This window comes from Corvus brachyrhynchos, unplaced genomic scaffold, assembly GCF_000691975.1.
Source record: "Corvus brachyrhynchos isolate BGI_N302 unplaced genomic scaffold, ASM69197v1 scaffold28, whole genome shotgun sequence".
Taxonomy (NCBI): domain Eukaryota; kingdom Metazoa; phylum Chordata; class Aves; order Passeriformes; family Corvidae; genus Corvus; species Corvus brachyrhynchos.
The window spans coordinates 4,938,660-4,952,561 of NW_008246058.1; the positions used below are offsets into that span (position 1 = coordinate 4,938,660).

Below are 13,902 nucleotides of genomic sequence, written 5' to 3' on the forward strand. Positions count from 1 at the left end.
TGGGGGAGCCGTGCCCTTCACCGGGAGGGAGAGAGACCTTGGGCGTTAAATATGCTGCAGTTCAAGTAGCGATAATGGAAGCTTGCAGCAGGAGATCTGCGTTTTTGAAACAAAGCCGTCAGGGCCGGTAACCTTTCGGTGGTGTTACACATGTATACATCGCACTGCAGTGTGTGTATCGCAGTGCTCTGTCCTTTTAAAGGTTATTTGAAGGGGGTGGTGCTGAATATTTCTTCTAGTATTTTTGAAGGTAAAAGAAGTGTTGGTCTAATAAATGAAGCTAGATTATGGTAGCGTGAGCTTTTACTGTGATAAGTACCGACCCTCTTTCTTTTCAGCAATGGGCTACTTTTGCCAGAGCCTGGTACCTCCTCGATGCGAAGATGCAGCCCCCAGGAAAAATAGCAGCTGCCACTGTAATGAGACTCGAAGGCAGACATAAACCTATTTATCATGCACTAAGTGAGTATTGCAATGGATGAGAGCAAATTTGCTTTTTTTCACATGCGTGTTTTTTCCAATTTCAGTTTTAAAATCAAGCCTGCTATAAAGGATTACATTTCTCAATTGTTTGTAAATTATAAATGAATTGGTTTTCTTTCTCATCTTTTTCCGTCATACCCCTCCACAACCTAATGTTGTTTCTTTACCAATATATATAAAGGATATTATGATTTTGAAATTCATTTTGAGTAGCTGAATTACAGTGGGCTGTTCTTTCATTTTTTTAAAAACCTCAGAACATGTTATGTTAATCTTACATGTAAAAATTTAGTTCACAGGGCACGTAATGAAACATCTGAGTGCTACCTTTCAGTAGGTACACAGCACCAGGGTCTTGGAGTGCTTCATTCTGAATAAGGTGCAAAGAAGTCCTGTTTTCAGGAGGCAGTGGGCACAAACTGAAACACAGGATGCTCTGAACATCAGATAAGATATTTTTTACTGTGAGAGTGACTGGAAGTCATTGCCCAAGAGGTTGTGAAGTCTCCATCTGTGGAGATTTTCAAAAGCTGGTCCTGCTTTCACCACGGGGTTTGGATGACATGACATTCAGAGGTCCCTTCCTGCCTCATACATTCTGTGATGAGGAGATTGGTACCTGTCTGATTCTTAAATGGGAAACAATCATTGTTGAAAGATACCTTTCAATTTAATGGTTTAAATAAAACCGTAATTTTGTTTTTCTGCAGATTAGAAGATTCAGCTATAAAGATGCATCTGTAATCTTGTTCATTACTTGTAATGCTGTAGTGCCTGTCTCATGGGGATAAGCATTTTATAAATAATAAAAAGTTGATCCTTCACACCACTGGTACAGTGTTTCCTGTAATATCCATGCAAATTTTTCCAGAGACATTGCTGAAACATAAAGGAAGCCTTGAAGTTTGCTCATACATGTAAAGTGTACATAGCAAAATTAAACTCGATCTATTTCGTAATGGGAGGTAGGATTTGTAGTGTTGTGGAGACTTTTAAATGTCAGAGTTCTGCTGTTGTAAATTTTGCTGTATCCACAAGATGTCACTGGAGACTTAAGGCTGTCTTGAGAAATAAAGCAGACACTGAGAGGAAAATGTTTCGGTTGCCCTGTGCGAAAGAACTGTGATACTTCTATGTCTGTGAAGTTTTAAAGTCTTGGAAAGAAGGACAACTTTATTTGGTTTAAAATATTCTGTAAATCAGTACTAATGCTTTACACAGGTTGGCACCAATTGGTTGGTTACTACTGCTGAGACATTTAGAAGGACAAAGTATGCAGGAACTCGTGGTTGATGTACCTGATGCTTCTTTTCTTCTTTTTTTGAACTAAGAAATATTTTAGCGTCTGTGAGATAACAGCTCCTTATACAGAATAACATCATGGGGATTTTTTTTTTGTTGTTTTGTTTTTAAATGGTATTAATATTTGTTAATTCAGTGCTCATGGAAGTGAAAAACTGTTGGCCACAATTTTCTTAGATGAGCTTATTCTTTCATCTTTCCAGCCAAAAAACCAAAAAGTCATGAAGTTCAGTGTCAGTTCCCTGATATTTATGTAGACAGAGAGCATTTTTAGAGCTGAACTGTCAGCAGTGAAAGGCTGCAACAGCAAAGATGTGTAAATTGCATTTGCACTTCAGCTGTAATTGAAAGTGGAGCATTAAAAGCACACAAGATTAAAAAAAAATAAAAAACCTTAAATAAGGTGTGAAAATTGCTTTGATTAATTGCTCCTATAAAAAATGCATGGTCAGTTTAAGCCCTGCTTTGTGTAGCTGCTTTGTTACCGACTCAAAAATGTTTTAGTCAGGTGAGCCTCTTCAAATACTTGTGTTCTAATAGGGTGATGCAAATGGGACTGGACAAATCATTTTCGTTTTAGTTGAATGTGTGGTTACAGCTTATACAGCTGATCAAGATCATTACTTCTGAAATTAAAAACTACATCTTTTCTCCTATTTACGTGGTTTTTTGAGATAATACAGGTTTTCTTAGCACTTCATTAGTAAAGAAGATCCACTTAACTGTTTCTGGCAGGGTGTTGATGATGAATTACAGACTTTGCATGTAAAAAACTTCTGATAATAAAGTTACTGGTATATCTCTAAACATACATGTATATGGTGTAACATTCACTCCTGTTTGATAGATGAAAATGTGGGGGTTCTCCCAACAGAGTTGGTTTTTTAGGGTTTTCCCCCCTGCCTTTCCCTCAATGCAGTATTTTTGTTTCTTTTATATATTTAGCCTGAAAGTGTAACTACGTAATAGAAGTATTTTACTTACCCAAATTGTTCAATCCTTCAGTAAGCACAGATACTGTTTTTATGAAAAAGTAAAATTAAAAATATTTAGGATCATTTGGAATTAACCTTTTTTTTCTGTGGTTCTTTTTTTTTTTTAGTATAGGTACATATGCAGCATAATGTGTTGAATAGGATAGAAATTTGCCCATAAGCCAGATTTCCAGATTTTAGCTGAATAATTGCAATGGTTTAGTCGTCTGGCTTGATGGTATTTTACCTTCTCACCTGCCTTCTAAACTGATAGTGCTAAAAATAGTAATTAAGGTTGGTATTTAAATGCTGATTTGGATGTTTTGACTTTAAAAGCTCAGATTTTAAATTTGAGTTTTATGGAAGGTGTATTTATGTGCTACTATCTATGTATTGTACACATAATAGTTGTTTTGGTTGATTCCCTCTGTGGTTTTCTTCAATATTTTCCACTTATTTCTACCTTGTAGATGACTGTGGAGATCATGTTGTCATAATAAATACAAGACATATTGCCTTCTCTGGTAACAAATGGGAACAGAAAGTGTATTCTTCACATAGTGGGTAAGCTTTATAGTAAGTAAAGCTTCTGGTAATGAGCTTGTGGTAAATTTAATGTCATATTTTCTTAATAGTTGAAGTCCTTTTTAGCATATTGCTTTAAAAGGGAATGCTGGCTTAAACTTTTAGGGTTTTTTGTTTGTTTGCCTGTCTGCATGTGTTAAGATATTTAAAATGGCATAAACCTTTTTCTTCCTTTCTTTTTTTCTTTCTTTTTGTTTTTTTTTTGTTTGTTTGTTTTGGTTTTTTTTGTTTGTTTTGTTTTTTGTTTTTTTTTAATTTTTTTTATTATTTTTTTTATCCCCAGTGTATGTTGCTAGGGAAATTAACTCAAAAGTAGTCAGGGAAATTGAATAAGTTAACAGAATTGGTGAGCCAGGTTGTGTCTTGTGTTAACCTCTGGACTCAATGATCTGGGCTGTTCTGTTTACTGTGTAATAAAAGGTAATTTCATTGGCACTACACATTTAAGATATATATATTGTCACCAACTTCAATTACTTTATCCTATTAGGACCTATTTACCTTGCAGGAAATACTGAATCAGAGGATGAAAAGAAAAAATTGGAAAAACAATTTAAAAATGAAACACTCTCCAGCTGTACTGATGTGCAGTACCTTGTTATATACAGTAGTGTAAAATACATTATTCTGGCAGACATAACTTGTTTACAGTAGAGACTGCAATCATCAATGACAGGGTGTCAGTGATCAGTTCAGTGCTCCTGATCAGTAGTGTTACTACTACATAATAATCTCTAAATGTCACAGTGCATCCAGTTGGAAGATCGATAAATCACATTGAGAAAGCTGATTTTGCTAGTGCTAGTGGTGCAATCCTGAAATTGCTGAATTGCTGAGAAATTCTTGTTGAGAGCTGATGGAAATTATTGTGTGCTTTTTTTTTTCCTCCACCTCCCCTATGACTTAAAATTTTCTCTAAAATCTTAACATGTAAGTTAAAGCATTTGCATAAGTATCTAAGTTGGTTTTGAATAAGTAAAAAAATTGCACACTTAAAACTAATATTTAAGTCCATGCAGCTCAGTGGACATGTCTTCATGATGCTGGGCTTATTTTGATTTCACTTGGGCTGATTCCTAATGATGTAATTCAATCAAAATGAAACTCAGCTTTACCTGACTTCCATGTAATTTCTTACTGCATGTTATCAGGTCATTAAAAGCTTATGCATAAATCTGAATTACTGTAGCTTCAATATGTGATATAGGCTTTAGAAAGATGGGTCCATTGCAGTAAAACTAAAATTTTATTACTGTAGATATGCCAAGTCTTACTATAGCAAGAAAATAATAAATACAGTTCAAAATGGATGTGTCTTATGTCAGCCACAGACTGGTTGTGAGTCTTGATCATCTGGAAATATTGCAGAGTTCTGTATATCTTATTCCTGTTTTATTGTATAGCTGTTATGGTGTACTTGATAAGCAGTTTTAAAAACATACCCATCTGCTTGTGAAGCACAAGCTTTTTCATACTCAAGTGAATAAATAAGAACATAGAAGTGGTGTTAAAATTAGATAGTTGACAGGATAAATAAAATACAGTTTTTGGCCTCGTGAGAACATCTTCCTTTTCTGAGTCCCTATAATACCATTACACCATCGTTCAAGATGTAGTGATACTTATGTTAACATCGTGCTTGAGCGTGAAGAATTCAGCTTGTATGTTTGCTTTGTTTTTCTAGTTATCCTGGTGGTTTCAAACAAGTGACAGCCACTCAACTCCATTTGAAGGATCCAACTGCTGTAAGTGTTTTCCCCTTCTTCTCTTTCATTTGTGAAACTGGTTGGTTTCAAGTTAATTAGTTCTCCTAAACAAATGGGATCAGTTAGGTATCTAAAGTTAAATTACACACATTCTACTAATGGTTCTTAGAAGCTTGGCTTGGGACACCATTTTTGTAAACAACATTTCTGGGGTTAGATTGTAGGTTGTGTATTTTTGTCATTTTTCCATGCTGTCCAAAGGAGCAAATCAAGCTTGTTTGCTTCACTAATTTTTCACTTATTTACTTCCTTTTAGTTTCAGGGGTCTGACCTTTCTCATAAGTGAACTGCCATAAGTTTGAGTTAGCTAAACTGTACTTCAGCTTAATGACCCTACTGCTTTTGCAAGAGCCAGCAAGAATAATGCTAATCTTAAAAAAGTTAGAAAGTGCATCTGCCTCTTTTCCCAGTGAAATTCAACAGGAGGTTTTAAGTGATGATGTTTTTTTAAATCTTTTCTGCAATGCTGTGTATTCATGGTCTGTGAAGGAAATGGAAACGATGGTTATGTTGAACGTAAGCATCTTTGTTGTCTATGTTAGACTGTTTAAATTCTGAAATGCAGTGTTCATGTGTTTGTACTGATAAAAAAAATAGGGATCCAGATTGGCATGATCCATTTTGACATGTTGACTTACACAGTTGTAGAATTACTTCTACTAGGGTTTTGAATGGACAGCATTGGAGGACTGAATTCTCGTTAAGTACTAATGTTTCAGAGCATGATACAAGACCCACAGAGATTAATAGATACTTACGTTCAGTTTTGACTTTGAAATGCTTTTATATGGGCCACTTTATGTATAAAATATAAAAGTGTTTCTTCATTTTCCTAGATGTAGTGGTTTGGTTCAAAATATCCATTACTTACTTATTTTCCTTCTGTGAGATAAGAATTAGGAGAAAGCAAAGCAGGCACAAAACTTAAAAGAATATAAAGAAGTTTATTAACAGACCTAAAAGGAAGGAAAAAAGTCAGACTAAACCTTCAGAACACTTTTGTTCCCCCCACCTTTCTCCCTTCTCCCACTGACAACACAAAAAGACAACCCTTGAGATTTTCAGTCAGGTTACCACCTCTATAATAATCTTTTTCAGTTCACTTAGGGAGAGGAGTCTCTCTTGCTCATGCTATGGAGACATCTCCACAAGAAGTTCTCTCATGGCTTCAATGTCACAGCGACACAGCCGCCCAGGTTGGTTCTCTGCTCGCATGTGAAAGTCCCTTCCCTCGACTCACAGCTTTCCCCACAACTGTTCTCAAGGGTCCAATCTTTGCTAATGGGGTACCATTTTAAGGATGAGCTGTTCAGAAGCAAAGGTTCTCTTCACCCATCTCTGGGAGCATCTTCATCTCTAGGAACAGAGGTGCCAGAGCAGAAGTGGGTTGTCCACCCCACCTCCTCATGTCACACAGGAAATTCCACAGCCACTTTGTGGGATGTACCTTCTCTCTGGGGAACGTCCGCATTTGGTAGCAGAGTCTGTGATCTGTACTGCCGAGATTCGGAGAATGCACTCTTTCATCTCCTCCTTGAGCTCCTGGTGATTCTTCTCCATCTTATCTTCCACTTTCTGCATAGGTGTTTCCACAGCTGCAATTCTTGCAGTATGTTGGGCCTTGGCATATGCCTATTGCACACTGCTAGGTACTGTAGAGCAGCAGGTAAAGGTAGAGGGGCAGGAAGATAAATCAACAGCAACATATCAATGATTTGGAAATCCTGGTTTGTCCCAAGTCTGCCTTATACAAGTGCCAGTACTCAATAAAAAAGTGATCCGCCATATGAATTTGCCTGGTTTCTGTTTTTACTGTCACACCTTCTTTAAATAAAGTGAAACTAAATCCTACATTTCCATATAATGTTCTGTCTATAATTTTTCAAAACAAATGGTTTTGCAAGCAGCCTCCAAGATAGTTGTCATTCCTTTGGGAATTACTGGTAGTTCCATGTCTAAAATGGATTCTTCAGTATATTTCATTTGAACTTCAGGCAGATGCTGAGCGCTGGGAGGCAGTGTAACACAACTTGTTAGGACATGAGAATGGGATGTTCTCTCAATTACCTTCTGGCATTCATTCTGAAATACCTCTTTTCTTGCCAGACTCATAGATGAATTTCTCTGCAAACAGAAGAGGATTAAATGCATTGCCAAAAATGAGGCATGTTGAACAAAGGCTCAGGAAATGGTGATGTGGCTCAAGTCTTGGTCTCATTTAGCAAGAGACACTATTTTTTTTAACACAATGGTGGAGAGTCTTCAGCAATTAACTCTGTCATTCTATTGAAAATGAAGCATTCAGTTGTCTCATAAAGATATCTCAGACGTGTTTTTGTCATAATTAGTAGTAGTGGATGGTAATTTGGCAAGATACAGTCTGTATTTGTAGCTGTAACAGATTTTTATGGCTAGAAATACTTGTTTACTAGTTGAATTGTTTTGGTGTGAAATGCATTGGGATATGACAAAAATGGAAATTATGATGATGTTTTATTAACAGGTTTTATTTTTAGAACTAGCTTTTAAAACCTGAAAAAGTAGTACTGTAAAGAGAACAATGCCAGCCCGAGTAACATACGGATCTTCAAATCATAATCTAAGTGACACATCGTTATTGTGGAGACTTTTATATATCACTTTATTTCACTTCCTTTTTCTTTCAATTACATTAAATTCAGTTCCTGTGAAGCCAGTGGAATTAGGAAGATTGTAAGAAGCAGGCTGTATCTTCCTGTGGCATCCAAATGTTCATTTTGTAAAGTGTTACTTTTGTCTTAGAGGCTACTGCTGTTTCTCTGCCCTTGGACTTACTGGCTCCTGCTAATTCATCCTGGTAGTGCTTCATTAGATGAGTCATCATTGCTTTTGGAAATAGTGCTGTTACAGAAATTAAGGCACTAAATTAATGGAAGAGACTATTTCCAAGGAAAAAGATGTTGTAAACTTGTGCGGTGCTACATAGAGATTTTCCAGTGGATTTGACTATTTTCAGTTTATGTAAGACTTCCTGAGTGTGTGTGTGTATAGTAGGACTGTAGGAATGCTTAGCACTGTCTTGACTTACGTATATCTAAATTCAAATATACAAATCCCCAAGATAAATATTTTTCTGTTAGTTTTGTTTCTAGTATACAAAGTGTTTCTAGGAAAAACTGGTTCACAGCTAATGGCTGGTTAAAAAGATTGTAATTTGATGCAAAATGGTATAGTTATGCTTATGTGGGGGGGCTGAAAGCCATATGTGTAGTTGTCAGAATTTAGACAAGGTTGCTGTAGTATCATCCCTGACCATTTCTAGCTCCTTCTTAAGGTACCACCAAGGTTGATGATCTGATACTCTCACTTAATGGAGGCTGACCCCACTGTATCTCTCATATTTGGAGCCTGATATTCTTGCAGGTGGTAGTTAGTGCTTCAGAGGGATTGTGCTGAATTTGAATGTACATGTGCCTTTTTTTAAGGGCCATAGGATGATTCAAATTGAACAGAACCTCAGGAAATCTCTAGTCCAACTTCCTACTTGAAGCAGTGTCACCTGTTAGGTCCGATAAGGCTGCTGGGGATTTATCCAGACAGATCTTGAAAGCTTCCCATGGCAACCATTTGTAATCCCTGACTTCTCTACTTCGTTGAAAGGAATAAAAAACTTCATGTGTTTGATCTCTGATGTATAATTTTGTACCTGAGATTGGAAAAGTACTACTTTTTTTTTTTCCCACTGCTAAGTATGTTTTATGTTAATATGGGGCAGTGAATGCAAAAAGAAGTCTGTGTAGTTGATGTTTTGTACAGAGCTTAGAGTTTCTTGTTCATTTTGCCAAGTTTTTCAGGACTTCAGAAAAATTTGGGTTTATGCAAGGGTGAAAATTAGTGTGTTGACAAAAAGATATCAAAAGTACTGTCTAGCACATTTTTACCTTAAATATGTGTGAGTTCATTCAGGAGTCATGAGGAGAGGAGTGTCTCTGAATCTGTTTAATTTCTAGTGTTTTCAGTTGTCTGCTCTTCTGAAGAATAGCAGAGAATAGTACTCATCTATTGGAGTTGGCTGGGCTACTTTAAGAAGTGCTTATTGAAGAAAAAAACCCAGCTTGTTCACATTTCTCTGACTTAGATTGAATGTAAATTCTTGGACCACCCATAAGCAAAACTGTTAAATATGTTCTTTAGGTGTACCATGAAACTTTATTGCTGTAGTTCAAAACAGCCACTCTGTTGTTCAGGTTAATATAATACTAATATTCTGTATGGCAGGAATAATACCTTAGGATATAAATGGGCAGGCAGCATTAACCTCTGTTGGAGGTTGCTAAAAAAATCTGATTGAAAGGTTTGGTGTGGTTTTTTTTGCCAGGACAATCTTTTGAAAATAAAGGAAACAGGTAAACTTTTTTATTTGAGGTGTAGGTGGTTGGAATGTGTAGAGGTTTGGGATTTTCTTGGCTTTTTTTTAAATAAAACTTGTGGAAGTTTTAGTTAGCTGGAAAACTGCTGATGCGCATGAGACCAGCTCTTTCAAAATTAGACTTCTAGGTACTTGATACAGAAAGACTAAAAGATGTAGTTTTAAATCTCAGATTTGAGAGGGAGCAAAGATTACTTGAAAAACATTCCTGGAAAAATCTTATGACTTTTCATTTAAATGCCTGCGAAGTAATATTGTCAGATCTAATCTATAGGAGTAGATAGTAATCCTGTTAGGACAGAGTTTACAATCAATTTTTCTTTGATTTCCTATTTGAAAGGTAGGCAAACTTGGCTTTTTTTTTTTTTTTTTCTGGCTGCATAAGAAACTTGACCCCAGAAAAGAAAAAGAAGAAATTACATTTGGCTAAGACCACATGCTCAGTGAGAGGATTGACCTTTGCAGTATTCAGAGGCTGTATTGCCTGTGACCTGCTAGGGAAGATTATTAAGTGAAGCAGGGTAGCTCTATGGAAGTGTGCCCGGAGGGAGCCTCCAGGGGTGTCAGGGTTTTGGTTTGTTCAGCTGCTGGCTCTGATGTGAAGGAGTTTAAAATGTTCTCATTCTCCTTTTGAATGCCCTTTAGCAACAGCTTGCACGTATAGACTTGCCATTATATCTGCCTAATAATGGTCTTTTGAAGAAAAGCTCAGGCAGAAAACACAGTTAAATCTTGCTGTTAGTATTTGAGAACCTATTTTCTTTGCATCAGTAAGGAATAATTGATAGAATAATGTGTACATGCTAGAACAGTTAGTAGTAGCATTTTCTTCTATTACTAGGGAGTAATGTTTTTTAATTAAGTAGAACAAAAGTTCAAAGTCTGGATTAGTAGGTACACAAGTTAGTTTTGCATGGGGAGGAGAATACTGTTATGGGGCATGTTATCTGGAAACCTCTAGGTGATCTGAATAAGTCTTACAGCTGACTTGGTCGTTTTCTTCATAGTACACAAAAATAAATGCTTGTATTAAAAAGTCTTAATCCATTCCTGATTTTTGAGTCAAGTTAATAATTTAAAGAAAACATGAGGCTTTGCATTTTTTTAAGTGCTAAATATAGTGGAAAGCCAAATGACATGCATGGAAGTTTAATTTTTCTGTGACCAAATGATTCTGATGGCAGTATTGAGTATATTCACTGTTGCTGTCAGAGGTAGAAAGAGAAAGGTCTTTGTGTTATATTTTATAATGTGTGGTGAAAAGAACCATGTTGTATGCAGAACAGAAAACCATGAACTGGTAGAAGGAAGATATGGTATCAAACTGTGCCTCCAAGTAACTGCTGTATCTCTTGAAATTCTTCTAGGGGTTTTTTGGCATGCCTTGTAATTAATCACTTTGTTTTCTCTGGAGCAATGTGTCCTTCCCATGTTCTAGAGTTGCTTCCTGTTGATTATTGGACTTAATTCAGCTGCTAGGGTAGACTTTCTTCTGGAAATTCAGCCAATTATTTTGTGCTTCTCAGTACCAGGAGTGGTATTGCTCTGTTGATTTTCATCTTTAAAGTATGTTTTATCTGGCAAAGAATCTTTCTCAGAACTTGTCTCCATCAGACATAGTCTAAAAGTTGCACGTAAGCCAAAGCCTGTCAAAAAAATTGAAATGTTTAAGCCTCACAGTGTTTCAAATAAATATATTTTAATTTATTTGTACTCATAAAAGGTATTAATGTGCTGTAAGGGACTGAAAGTGCAAGAGTTTTAATAAAGCTGCCTTCAGATTCTTTCTCATTAGCTCTTTAAATTGGAAACTAAAAGAATAATGTCATGTAACTGTGTTATTAAGAGCATGTCTATGCTGTGAGTATATAAATCAGCCAAGCTGAAAAAAAAAAAGGTATTGCAGTATTCAAGATGACAGTTGCAATTAGAGCCAATAGGAATTTTGCAATTCAAAAAAAAATCAGGGCAAACAGCATGCCAGTAGTATAAAAATCCCCAAATACTAATGCTGGGTTGGCTGTATACATCTGATGGTGGCTGTCTTTACCTGATGGAGAAACCATCATAGTCTTTAGGGGTAAGTATTTAAGAGGATATGGAATTTAACACATTGCTGGTACTAAATATAAAGGACTTGGGGAGGAGGCAGTGGGAGTCTGTGAATAGCTGAATAAACTGTTAAGCTGTGCTAGTCAATTTTAAACTGACATCAAGGTTGCAGTGAGACCTGTGGATGGGTGGACCACTTTACCAGTCTGAAATCTCACAGAAATCACTAGGTTTTTTAACTTTCATGTAAAATTAAACTCCCACTATCTTAATAGCTCAAAATAAGCATAATCACATAGAAAGCAATAAGGTTTCTTTTATTAGAAGTGTATTGCAAGCATATAAAAAGAGTTTTTATTGTTAATTCCAGAAAGAAACATGTTCTGATGTGTGTTTTCAGGGAGCATTGCATCTGTGTTTGGGTTTAGAATGAGTTTAGTAGCAGATTTGCAGTTCCATACTTTTCTTATTTAGGGTTGATCTATTTTTTGTAAAACTTGATCAAGTTCAGATAACAGAAGAGCCGAGGGTTCCAACACCATTACTTAACACCCTGCTGTTGGATCTGCCTTTTCTGTTACACAGCTGTACTCAAGGTGCAAAACCAGTCTGTACAACTTCACTTAAGCCTGTGCTTTATGCACTTCTTTGATTTGTCATCACAGCAGTGAAAAGGAAGTTCTGGCTGTAGGCAGAAGTTTGGGCAAGAAGTTGGATGTAAACTTGGTCTTTCCAGTAGCTGGGTTTGGATTTGTTTTGGCTTGTAGAAGAGTCTTTGAGGCAGAAGTTACAATGAAGGAATTTTTCCAGCCCTGCCTTTTGTGTCCTGGCTCCCTGTTTAGCCTTCTGTTCTGTAGTTGGACTAATGACCTTGTAGTAAATCAGAATCCTGGGCTGCATTCAAACCAGCATGGCCAGCAAGGTGGGCAAGGCAATTCTATCCCTCTGCTCTGCTCTGGTGAGGCTCCACCTGGAATACTGTGTCCAGCTCTGGGGCCCCCAGCACAGGAAAGGCATGGACCTGTTGGAGCAGGTCCAGAGGAGAACCACAAAAATGATCAGAGGGATGGCACACCCCTCCTATGAGGAAAGATTGAAAAAGTTGAAGTTGTTCAACCTAGAGAAGGAATGACTGGGGAGAGCTTACTGTGGCCTTTCAAGTGTATAAAGGCGGCTTACAAAAAAGATGGAGACAGACCTGTTACCAAGGCCTGTAGTGACAGGACAAGGCGTGATACTTTTAAACTGAAAGAGATTTGGATTGTAAATAAAAAAGAAATTTTTTATGTGAGGGTGATGAGACTGAAACAGACATCCCAGAGAAGATGTGGATGTGCCATCCCTGGAAGTGTTCAAGACCAGACTGGAGGAGGCTTTGACCAGCCTGGTCTAGAGGAAGTTTTCCCTGCTCATTGCAGGGGATTGGATGGGATGACCTTAAAAGGTCCCTTCCAACCAAACCATTCTGTGGTTTGCCTGCTAGTAAAAAATGGTTTGTACTTCATGTGAACTGAATTTTCTCTTCCAGATCTTGCAGTTATGAGCTTCTTGCATGTGTGAGGGGGCATGGAAAGGCAAATGAGTTCTTAAGCAGCATGGAGAATAGATGTATCACAGCATGCCTTGGATTATGCTTATTGCCCTTTGGATACTTACCTGCAGAACCTGTTATTGAATATACAATTATCCATGAACATTCATTATCCATTATCATTCTTGAAGTCCTGTTTTCATGATAGTTTGTTGGAACATGAATTTGTCAGTACTGCAGTGACTGTACACAACATTGAAAGTGTTTCTTCATTGTTAAAACCTGAGTATATAAATCAGTCATTCTTCACAGAGTGATTTGTTTTAATAGGCACATTTTTGCTACTGAATTGTTCTTTTTGTAATGTAGATAAGATTCAGAACACATTCACCAATCAGAAGTATCTACAACCAAAATAGACCAGCTGCTCTACCTCCCTGGTTTGTTTCAGCAGATGTGTCTGCCACATTGTCTTGGTTTGAAAGACAGGTGTCTGCTAAGGATGGCAGAAGCCTCCCTTGGAATGGCAGATGCAACCCTCTTCCCTCTGAGATATTATAATTTTGAAATCAAGGGGGCTTTTAGGCAAAGATGTGGGAAATAGGAATAACAGTTCTTTACTATTATATATCTATATGTGTATAACCAGTCAAACAAGCAACAACAACTATGGCAGTAACAGCAAACAATCACAAACCCAGTCCCAGCCTTCTCGGCTGTCGGGCCCTTTCCCCTCGGGTGCAGTTCCGCTCGCAGCCGGCAGGGGCGCTGGCGGCTCCCGGTGAGCAGGGCAGGTGCGAT

At 37.2% G+C, this 13,902-nt stretch overlaps 2 protein-coding genes across 2 annotated transcripts in view; one reads left to right on the top strand and one right to left on the bottom strand.

The window, feature by feature from the left end:
• The window catches only part of MTBP (MDM2 binding protein), a 30,960-nt gene extending 30,808 nt beyond the window's left edge, over positions 1-152 (bottom strand). Inside the window, exon 1 of the mRNA XM_017746049.1 lies at positions 38-152. Within this exon, the coding sequence (XP_017601538.1) occupies positions 38-152 (115 nt within the window). The remainder of the gene's footprint in view (positions 1-37) is intronic.
• Positions 153-309: 157 nt separating this feature from the next.
• Positions 310-13,902, top strand: part of MRPL13 (mitochondrial ribosomal protein L13) — a 16,449-nt gene continuing 2,856 nt past the window's right edge. The window contains exons 1-3 of the mRNA XM_017746081.1: positions 310-462; positions 3,230-3,323; positions 5,029-5,089. Of these exons, the coding sequence (XP_017601570.1) occupies positions 384-462; positions 3,230-3,323; positions 5,029-5,089 (234 nt within the window). The 5' untranslated portion in view covers positions 310-383. The remainder of the gene's footprint in view (positions 463-3,229; positions 3,324-5,028; positions 5,090-13,902) is intronic.